The following is an 11067-nucleotide window of genomic DNA, read 5'->3' on the forward strand; positions in this document are numbered from 1 at the left end:
CATATACACTTATCACACACGTACATGTCACACACACCCCACATACACAAACATACATACACACATACACATCACATATACCACATACACACCACACACATATACACACTTAACACACACACATGTTGCTGACATGGTCTCCTCTTTTTGTGTACAGTTCAGACTATGTCGCCTCAGGGTTAGGGCAGAGCCCCTAGGGTCCACAGGGTTAGCTTCCAAAGCTCCCCATTCTGTCTCTGGATGTGAGCCTCCTGAAGCTCCTTGGAGCCTCCATACTTAGGACCTGACTGTGGTAGACTCTGGCTTCTATGAACTCCCTGAATTTCAGGGAAAAACAACAGAATCCTACAGGATTTGTGCTGAGTATGACCTAGAGGTACCCCACTTCCAAAGAGTAGAGACCCCTCCCAAGAGGTTCATGGGCCTGCCAAGTGGCCACTTGGCAAGATGGGCCTGCAGCCTGGCCCCCAGCTGTGGATAACTACCTCAATCCTCAGGGAGGAGCCAGATAGCACATCGCAGGCTGTGGCCCGAGCTGCAGAGGCACAGGACAGGCTAGTAACAGATTGCTGGCACCTCTCTAGTTACAAATAAATCCCAGCCACAACAGCCTGGGAGGAGGGGGGCTTTTGCTTGGTTTGGACAACCTTGGCAGGAGTAGAAGGGTGTCACCTTGGTTTGTCCAGAACAGTCACTTCCCTCCTAATTACACCTGCTCCCAAACAGGTACAGCCAAAAGAAGGGACTTTTTTTTTTATTAATTAATTTATTATATGTAAATACACTGTAGCTGTCTTCAGACACCCCACAAGAGGGTATCAGATATCATTACAGATGGTTGTGAGCCACCATGTGGTTGCTGGGATTTGAACTCATGACCTCCAGGAAGAGCAGTCAGTGCTCTTAACCACTGAGCCATCTCACCAGCCCCCAAGAAGGGACTTTTTTAAACTAAAAATTTTTATACACTGTATTTTGATATTCTTTTCCCTTCCACCCAAATCCCTCTCAGATTCTTCTCATCTCCCTACTTACCCAACATCATGTTCTCTCTGTCTCTAAATCAGACAATAAAGAATCTGGACTTTAAGGGTGATGGGCAGCAGATGGTAGATCAAGGTCTAGGAAGTGGGCATGCAGGAGGGTTGGCTTGAATGTCCTTGGATTCAGGCCATCAGGAAAGCCTGTGCTGCCTCTAGCTATTCAGCCAGGCAGCATAACTGGGCCTGGTGGGACCTTCCTGCCTCTCATCAGCTGCCATGTCCCTGATGTCTCCCTGGACCCACTGTGAACCAAGGGTGAGGCAGCTCCTGGGGCCACCTAGAAGCTGCCCTGAGCCCCACAGCAGTCAGGATGGGAGTGACCACTGAGGCACTATTGCAGCCTGGCCACCTCCTTCCCTCCGGGCAGCTGACCTACATCTGTCTCTCCTGCTGTTCTCTCAGCAGCTGCCCTCTTGCTGCGCCCTTGACGGAGGACAGCGGCTGACATATGCAGGAATCATGTGTTCAGGAAGGGGATGGGAATGTTCTTCCACTGGTCTTCACACCTCCATGCTGTGGCTGCTTCAGGATGGCTTGAGGGGCAGCTGAGCCTCGCTTGTTCTCTGGACTCCATCACGGTACGTATCCAACCCAACCAGGAACTTAAGCACACAGAAGGGGAAGCAGCCAAAGAAGCCTGCACTTTGTGGCAGAGTTCTGGATCCTAAAACGCCCAACTGCTCTCTCCAGGCCCAGACCAATATCTAGCTCAGGTTAGTCTCCCATGCCCCAGGCTCACTCCAGCCCTGAGTTCAGACCCAGGTAGGAGTTTGATGCTCGGACGGCCCACCAGTACAGATAAAGGAAGGACCAATGAATGAAGGGAGAAATGAAGTTCAGATGGGGAAGCCACTTGTCTAAGTCACACGGCCAATCTGGGACAGAAACAGAATAATCACTGCAAAGTTAAGAGGGAGATGGGGTCTACTAATGCGTGGAGACAAATGAAGCAATAGTTTAGTTATATTGTGGGTTTTTTTGGTGGGTAAGTGTCCTTGGGCCAGAACACAGTTGTCGTTTATCTCTGCTCTGTGTGACCCAGATATGGCTACTTTGTCTGTGTCATGGGGCTGGGACAAGGTGGCCCCTGTGCTTAGGATCCTTTGGGCTGGCTGGACACCAGGGCCATTAGGGCATACAAGGGTGTTCCTAAGATGTCATCTTTTGTTGTCTGTCTCAGTTTCATGTAGTTTGCTTTGGTTTTGTTTTTAGTTAGAGTCTAACTACAAAGACCAAAGAATTTAGGCGGGCCTAAGATTCAAGGTCCTCTTGCCTTAGCCTCCCAGTAGCTGGAGTTACAGACATCTCTATCCACAGGAGAACACGTCACCACACTATGGGCCATCCTCGTAGGGAAGTATAATCCAGTCCATTAAAACAATGTACATCTATGTTAGTGGCATGGGACACTATACATGATATGAGAAAATGATCTGAATAATGGGGCCTCATTTTTGTTGAAGAGAATTACTTCCATGTAATCAGAGAAGGTTATTTCTGTAAGGAAAAATAAAAAGGAATAGAATCAACTGAAGTTGTGGCTCCAGAACTCCCAGTAACTGAGAAGGTCCTGTGAGGCTCCTTAGCCTGAAATGCCTCTTCAGGGCAGTGGGGCCTACATACTGCCTTTGTCGGCCTCCCAGATGCATGTTTGTGGGGTGGCACTGAGTGTGACAAGCCAGGCCAGTGTCTGGGGTACCACCAGGGGCCACAGAACCACTCCCATGGCTTTGGTGGGTGCAGTTTTCCAGGAAGGCTTTCTCTCCTGTTTGTCCTGCCATGTTCTAGAAAGCAGTGTTTGGGGCTGGAGACAGCTCTGCAGTTAAGAACATGTGTTACTCTTGCAAAGGACCCAGGTTTGATTCCCAGCACCCACATGGTGGCTCACAACCATCCATAACTCCAATTCCAACCTCCATCCATAACTCCAATTCCAATAACACCTTCTTCTTACCCACACAGGCCCTAGGTACTCATGTGGTACATATATTTATGCAGACAAAAACTCATACACATAAAATTAATAAATCCAGAAGGATGTAGGTAAAGGCAGTGAGGGGTCATGGAAACTGGGTGGATAGTACTGGGTAACTTAGTCATCAGGACATTCAAGAGGCCTGATAGGATCCCAGAGTCCATACTCCCAAGGTGCCCAACTCTCCTAGCTATGGGTCCTGGACTGGCCCTCCAGTGAACAGAGACCAGACCAGAATGGTGGTGAGAAGCATCGAGTTGGTACTGTGCAGGGTTCCACAATGGGAGCCTTCTCTTCTCCCCTAAATTCATCCTGGGCCTTTCCATCCCCAGGGTGGGTGACACAGTAGCTTGTAGCAGGAAGAAGAGCTTAGGGGCTGATAATTAAAACAGCTGCAACCAGGGGTCCTTCCTGATTGACGGCCATGTGCACCCCAAGGCCAGTATTGCTCAGGAGGGAGCCAGCACACCCTAGGCCAAGGGCTGGCAGAGAGACCTAGAATACTTGGAAAGGGAGGCTGTGGCACACCTATAAGTCTGACATGCTGTCCTGACTGATGTGTGTGAACTGCTCTCTTCCTTTCAGCTGCAGCAGACCGCACTGCCAAAAGCAAGTCCTACTCCTGACCAGTCAGTTGGCTTAGGGCAAGCGACTTTGGTTCTTGGCATTGTCATCTATGACATACAATCACATACTGCCAGGTCTTCCTTAGAGATCTAGTGTAAGACCCAGCAGACAGCACGTTCAGGAAGCCATGGACACAGAATAAATCACTTTACTGTGCTTGCTAGACATCCTGAGAGGCCAGGCAGGGCCTAGCCAGGACAGTATATGCCTACAGTTCCCAATACCAGAGCCCAAAGCTCTGGGTGTGGCAAGTATGTGTCTATCCCTTAGCCAGATACAGAACAGAGAGGTGAGGCAAGTGGGTGTGCTAGAGTGGGAGGGAGGATGTCTGCTTTCCTTTTTCCAGTCCTACTCAGGAGCTGCTTCTGAGAATGGGCCCTGACGGCACCAGCGGTCTGGAAGCCAGGAGGCAGAGTGCAGGTGAAACTGTGATAAGGAGCTGACACTGCATTCCAGGGCCACTGTCAGGTCCGCCTTTCTCAATGGCACAACTAACAAAAGCCCATGAGGCTAGGAAAGGGGGCCTGCGTTGGGACTCCATGGGGTCTCCAGAGAAGGTCCCTTCCAGTCCTGCTCCCAGACCAGAAACTTGTACCATAGGGAGACAGGACTGAGCAATGTGTCCTTTGACCCCAACAAGGTGGACAAAGCTGAGAGAGAAGCTGATTTGTGTTTGTAATCATAGCAGTCCAGGTGGCTGAGGCAGGAGGATTACTGTGAATTCAAAATCAGCCTGGTCTATAGAGTGAGACCATGTCTCAAGAGGAATAAATATGAGAAGGGGGACTAGTATGGGTGGGAAGGAGGGAGGGAGGAGAAGGAGGTGCTAAGGGAGTCAGTTTTACATGGCAGAGATCCAGTCCAGAAGCACCAGGCCATATGCAGCACACAAGCCATTTCTCTCTAAGCTGCTGTTTCCTCTTTAAACCGGGAATAAGAAGAAAACCGAGATAAGAAGAGCTGAAGAGAATAACCTGCTGACACGCCTGCAGGCCGCAGCCAGTCCCTGTTGCTGGAGATCTCCAGAGGAAGGTGCACAGGGCTAGGTGAGAAAACCTGAGACTAAAGAGAGGGCAGGGGAAGGAAAGGTACCCTGGGACAGGAGGCACCTACACCTTCAGAGACCCAGCTGGGGCCCAGCCACCTTCCTGGAACAATGAGGACCTTGGGGACATGACTATTCACCCTAAGCCAGGAGAATGCCACCTGACTATACCCTGAAGGGATGCTTGTTCCACTAGCCCTCTGGGTCCCACTCCTCCTCTGTCCCTGAGGTCCCTCGGATTCAGCTGCTACCGCATTCTCCAGGGAGGAAAGCTGTCTGTCCGTCAGTCAGTCAGTCAGTCAGTCAGTCAGTCAGCAGCAGCAGCAGCAGCAGCAGGAGCGGAGGAGGAGGAGGAAGAGGAAGAGGAGGAGGAAGAGGAGGAGGAAGAGGAAGAGGAGGAGGAAGAAGAGAAGGAAGCCACCAGCCATGAGCCAGCTGCAGCCTCAGAAACTGAGGGGACTCTGACCCAGGAGGGGCCGTGGAACGCCCAAGGGAGAGCCTTCAGGCCTCAAGGCCTGCTGGAACAATCCAGCGGCACAAACAGCAAGGCTAGCTCAGAGCCTGTTGCAGCGCCATGGTACTGCAGACACAGCTAGGAGAGTAGCAGGAGGCTGCCCACCAGGACCTGCCCTTCCCAGCCCCAGCCTACTTTCAGAGACCAGCCACATCTGTTAGATTCATTTCTTCCCCAGTCCCTCCCTGGATACATTCTGCACCTCTAGGTCATCTTGGAGCCGCCTCTATTGTGGCTGTACCATCTGCCTGAACACACACACACACACACACACACACACACCACACTGCCCCTGCCTGAAGCCACACACCCTGCTGGAGCCTTCAGAAACTCTTGTCGTGGAGTAGGGTTTGGGTGGCTGCTGTAGTAGCAACCTTAGAGGTGTTCAGCTGAGTTTCGCCGACCATGCTACCCACTGCCACCAATCAACTGCCTCCTGCTCACTGAGCACATTCTCTCAGTTAACCCCATGTCTCTAAAGAAGGAGAAACTATTGTCACCAGGGCCATTCAGCCAGGAAGGGACAGCTGGGGTTATCTGATCCAGGGCTGCACAGAGTTGGGATTTCAGTATTCCCAAGTCCCTTATCTCAGCCTGAGGAAGAGTGGCACCTTCTTCAAGGCAACCCCTTGTCTAAGTCTCAGACAGTGGCTCTCAACCTTCCTAATGCTGCAACCCTTTAACAGAGTTCCTCATATTATTATGATATTATTATTTATTATATATTAACACTATAAAATCATGTTGTCACTGCTTCCTAACTGTAATCTGCTACTGTTATGAATGATAGTGTAAATATCTGATATGCAGAATATCAGATCTGTGACCCCCCAACGGGGTCACGACCCACAAGTTGAGAAACACTGGGAAAGCAGGGAGCATGGGAGAGAACAGTGTCCTGGGAAGGCACACAGCACACACGAAGGTGAGAAGCAGAAGGCAGGTGACTGAGCTACAGTGGTGGCCAGGCTCAGAGGAAGATGCTGGAAAAGACTGGAGGGCAGTGGGCACCGGGCCCGGACAAGGAAGGCCAACGAAGAGGTCACAGTACAACTCCATCCTCAGGGTGCTAAAGTGGCAGAACAGCTTGGTTCAGAAAAGAACAGCTCTCTGTCAATGACGTCATCTATCCAAAGGGGCAAGGAAGTGGGACCTGGTGTCTTGGTTAACTGCACCCCACAGCCAAATGTGTGCTACATCACAGGCCAGGACCTGTAGCCAAACTGTCATCATTCATAAGGCCACCACCAGGCAAGCCCTATAGCCTGGCCAGGACCAACTAGTGGGCCTGAAGCCTGGGAGGCTAGGCTGTAGCTGCTCTTCACTGAGTAGGATGGATGGATGCTGGCAGATAGCTAAGGCAAGGGAAAAGCAGGTGAGTACAGAAGGGGTGCTTCCTGATCTAATCTCCCACAAAACAGACCAGCATTCCAGGAGCTGAGGCAGTTGGGGGGGGAGCCTCACACATCTCAGGATGAGAAATGGAGGCCTGGGGGGACCTGTGCAGGCTCTGTGGATGCATGCCTGAATGCACATTGAAGCAATCTTACTTAAACACAATATTCCTTACCCCTCTGAGCGTCTACAAGGTGGAAATGGCTCAAGCCTCTCAGGACTGAGGAGCACCAGCAGAGGCACATGGCCTGGGCTAGCTGCCTGGCAGTCCAGGCTGCTTGACAAGTGTGAATAGGTGCTGTGTTTGATGGCCCAGGAGCAAAGGCCTGGCCAGATACCAGAATCCCAACCTCTGCTCCCAGACACCAAGAAGCAACAGGAAACCCAGGCCTATGTGAGCCCACGGGCTGGAGTCCCACCCAACTTCCCCTGGCTGGAGCCCTGGGGCGTCAGACCCTTCCTCTGCTTTGAAGGCACGTTGGGAACTGAAGCTCCAGTAAGCTTCCCTTCCCTGGTCCCTAGCTGTGAGCCAAGAGCCCTCCCTGAAGATAAAGATCAAGACTAAGAAGACCTCAGTGTGAGTTTCAGAGCCAAGGACAAGCTGTGTGACTTGAGAGTCGGGTTACCTCTCTGAGCATTGGCAGTCACCTCTGTAGCATGGGGTCTGTGGCACCTTTTATTTGTGTCAGTCTCACTACGTAACATTAGCTGGACTGGAACTCACTCTGTAGACCAGGCTGGCCTCAAACTCAAAGAAATCCTCTTGCCTCTGCCTTCTAAGTGCTGGGACTGAAGGCACGCACCACCATGACCCACCTGTGTCCCTTATTTTAAGATGACAAGTCTCCAGTGATTCTTTAAGGAATGAGCTCTGCAGTAGCCTTCTATAGAAAGCCTGTCTCAGTCTCTTCATCACAAAAGCTCCCTCCTTCCCTTCAGCCCCCTGGGTACTTGGGCTGTATCCGAAGCTCGGATTCATTGGGCCTACACTGAACATTTTTACAAATTACAGCTTCTGTCCCTACTCTATTTTGCAGCCTAGGAGCAAAGAGACTGAGCCACCAGGCCCCTTGTGGACAGAGCAGAGTGAAGTATCAGGAATGGAGTGAGTCTGGGCAGGTGGCCTGGAATGGTGTATCCTCAGTGTCTGTGTGCCCAGAGAGGTCACAAGAGGGTGCCAGATCAGATCTGGAGCTGGAGTTACAGGCAGTTGTGAGATGCTGGGCATGGGTATGGATGTTTGGGACTGAACTCCGGTCCTCTGCAAGAGCACGAAGCATTTTAACTGCTGAGCTATTTCTACAGCTCTGTGGGGGAAGAATTTCCAAATACCTTCCCCTCCCCTTCTTGCCAGCCCCATGAGAAGACTTCCTATGATCTAATACAGAACGGAGAGACAGGCATCCTGGTGTACCTGACGAAGCTCAGTGGAGTCAGGCTGTGTGCAACACACTTTCTACTCCACACTGTCGGCACCACAGACATCTGCCCACTACCTGCCTAGAACCCTGCCTCACCTGTCTCAGGCCAAAGCAGCTGCCAGACCGCCTAGAGCTCTCCTAATCCCAGCTCAGATTACCAGCCACCCTTGCCCGTCATGCTACATACCTTCATAAGTGAAGAGCAGCAGGCCCTCCTGTCCACCCCACACTCCCCACTACATCAACTCATGCCCTGAGCTAACAGGCACACAGAGAGGTCTTAACCAAGATCTGCCATCCATCCTGCCTATGCTGTGTCACCTTGGGTAAAACACTCCATCTCTCCGAGCCTATCTCTACCTACAAAATGACAAAAACCATCACAGCCACACTCACAGACTAGTGTCTTAAAGAGCCAAGGGGATAAGATATGAAGTTTCTATTTCTGCACCCTGTCCTGTGTGTGGCCCTCTAAGAAAACCAGAACAACTCCCAGGCATAGATTCCCTCTAATATTTTACCCAACCACAGCCACAGCATAGAATTAGGATTAGGTTAAGAACACTGATAGAAGATGCCTAAATTCAGGCTTCCACTTGGCAACTCAGTAGCCACAGAGCAAGTAACTCAACCTGGGAGCCCGTTTCATCTGTAATGTAAACCACTGTGAAGAGTGTTTTAGCCCTCCACGGGCTGCAGTTACAGCTCAAATGGGAAACTGAGGCAGTCAGGCTCTGTATGCCCAAAACCCTGCTCTAGGCTAGTCCAGAGTGAACTGCTGGCTGACTGGAGAACAGTCAAAAGAACTCAAGGAAGATCTCTGCCTGCCCGTGAACTCAAGAGGAATGGTGAGATGGCTGGGCTGGTGAAGGCACCACAGGCAAGCTGGAGGATGCTGAGTTTGAGGCAGAGAACCAACAAAGTAGGAGAGAGTTGATTCTCACAAGTTCCACTCTTATCTTCACATACATGCTTTATACATGTACCCCATCCCCCAAAAAATGTTAAATCAGGAAACTTCAAGGACTTAACAGACGGTTTCCGAGTGTTGCTCTGCCTACTGTTCCTGAATGCTGAGTATGTGGCCACCTGGTGCCCTCCCCATTCTAACACTGTGCTCCCACACTGCTGGGCTGGCCTGATCCTATCCACCCAACATCAGCAGGCAGACAGCAGGCCTCTGTAATAACAACTAAAAGACCTCCTAGGTAGATGTGCCTAGAAGAGTGTGGGTTCTTGGTACCAGAACTGCATTCCTTTCACAGCAGAGAACGCCTGCTGACTCCGTTGCGGCCGGCCCCACAGCCACCTGAATACCCGCCCGCACAAGAGGGAGCTTCCATTAGTAGCTCAGGGTGTACAAAGGCCACTTTCAGCAAAGGCATTGGGGCTCGAATTTGGCCTGCCTTCTCTGCCGTTGCTCTGGTGGCTTCCAGGAAACACACTCTTCCTCCTGAGCCCCTCCTTGCTGTTGGCCCCATGACTCACACCCAGAATGGGCTGGCAGGAAGAAAACGCTCTCTGAAGGGTGACTCGACAGAAAGGCAGCAGGCTGTGACCAGGACCTGAGCCTACCACGCGGAGGATGCGCGCGGAGGTGCGGCCGGGGCGGGCCAGGGCAGGGCCTAGCGCCCTTTACAGCACACCGCCAGCCCCAGGATTGGCCGCTGCGGCCACAGGCCTATGGGGTGGTCCTTGTGCAGCCAATCACTGGCCCCGGGGAACCCATTCATTCATAAAACCGAGCAAGGAAAGAGCCCCTCGCGGCCCGAGCTGCGTGGAACTTTGAAGTGAGCGCGCCTAGTGGGGTCCAGATTGGGGATCCGATCCATAGAGCTTAGAGGTGTGCCGGGGGTTGCCGCGTCCCCGCCCACAGTCTCGGGCTAGTAGCTCCAGCAAGCCGCGCTGGGCTCCACCCTAAGCAGGACACGCCTGCCACCCGGCTCCCGCCGACAGCTAAGAGCCACCCAGCCCAGAAGAAGGCGGCTAGCCTGGGGCAGGTGGCCCCATGACGGATGCAGCCATGTGCGCAGCGGAGCATGGCGCCCCCCACGGTTTCCCCTCCCCTGGTCGCCGCGACTCACGGCAGTCGTCTTCGTCGCTGTTGTCCGAGCAGTCGTTGTCCTCATCGCATCTCCACACCGAGGGGATGCAGCGCTCGTTCCGACACCGAAATTGGTCCTCTTCACACTCCTTGACCGGCCCTGCGGGGGTTGGGGGTTGTGAGCTGGGTCACTGAACAGGAGCCCGCTCCCCACCGTGCAGCCCTGGCTGCCGAGAAGTCCAGCGGGTATAGATAGGAAAGAGGGAAGATACCGGTGAGCTCCGGAGCTCCAAGCACCTTAATTCGGAGAGAGGACAGGATGCCACGGGTTCTTCCACTGCAGGACCGACTGATGGCACAGCGAGACCAGACACACGCTTAACGGCCCGTGGCTATACCCCGCCTTCAGACACACTCACCCTCACACACAACGCAAGTCAGGTCCACACAGACCTAGCCTGCGGGAAGCCCCGCACACTGGCGACACACACACCGGGCGCAGGGGCTCAATCCCTTCGCAACCTGTCACTCTCCTCGGCCCGCAGGGGTCCCCGGAAACGCATTGTCAGAAAAGACTGTAACGCTTCGCTCATCATCGCGACGGAGCGCGCGTGTCAAATTAAACCAAACCCCAGACCCTGAACGACTACCCCCCGCAAAGTTCACGGGCCGGGGGGAGGGGCGGCGCCCATCCCCCAAGAGGGCGCCCGGAGCCGGGGTAGAGCTCCGGTAACCAGAACGTGAGCGGGGGGTCCAAGGCAAATCCAGGGAGCTGGGGCTCCCGGAGCCTCTCGCGCGCGGGGCCTCGTCGCACAGCACCCCCTCCTCCCGGCCGCGCTTTGTTGGCCCGGGAAGCGCCGTACGCACCTTGGCCGCCAGGCAGCGGATCCGCTGCGGAGAGATGCTGGAGCTGAAGCAGCAGCAGCAGCAGCAGCGCCAGCGGCCGGAGCGCGCCCCGCTCTGGGCGGCCCATGGCGGGCCCGGGGCTCCGGCCGCCGCGCCC

General features: G+C 53.4%; 1 protein-coding gene across 3 annotated transcripts in view; it reads right to left on the bottom strand.

Annotated features, from left to right (window-relative positions):
- Lrp8 (LDL receptor related protein 8) overlaps window positions 1-11037 on the bottom strand; it is a 68810-nt gene extending 57773 nt beyond the window's left edge. For all 3 annotated transcript variants that reach the window (XM_028785926.1, XM_028785909.1, XM_028785917.1), the window contains exons 1-2: window positions 10932-11037; window positions 10105-10224 (exon numbers count right to left, since the gene is read on the bottom strand). In XM_028785926.1, the coding sequence (XP_028641759.1) occupies window positions 10105-10224; window positions 10932-11037 (226 nt within the window). The remainder of the gene's footprint in view (window positions 1-10104; window positions 10225-10931) is intronic.
- Window positions 11038-11067: the final 30 nt, after the last annotated feature.

The sequence above is a fragment of the Grammomys surdaster genome, unplaced genomic scaffold, assembly GCF_004785775.1.
Source record: "Grammomys surdaster isolate TR1022 unplaced genomic scaffold, NIH_TR_1.0 100, whole genome shotgun sequence".
Lineage (NCBI taxonomy): Eukaryota > Metazoa > Chordata > Mammalia > Rodentia > Muridae > Grammomys > Grammomys surdaster.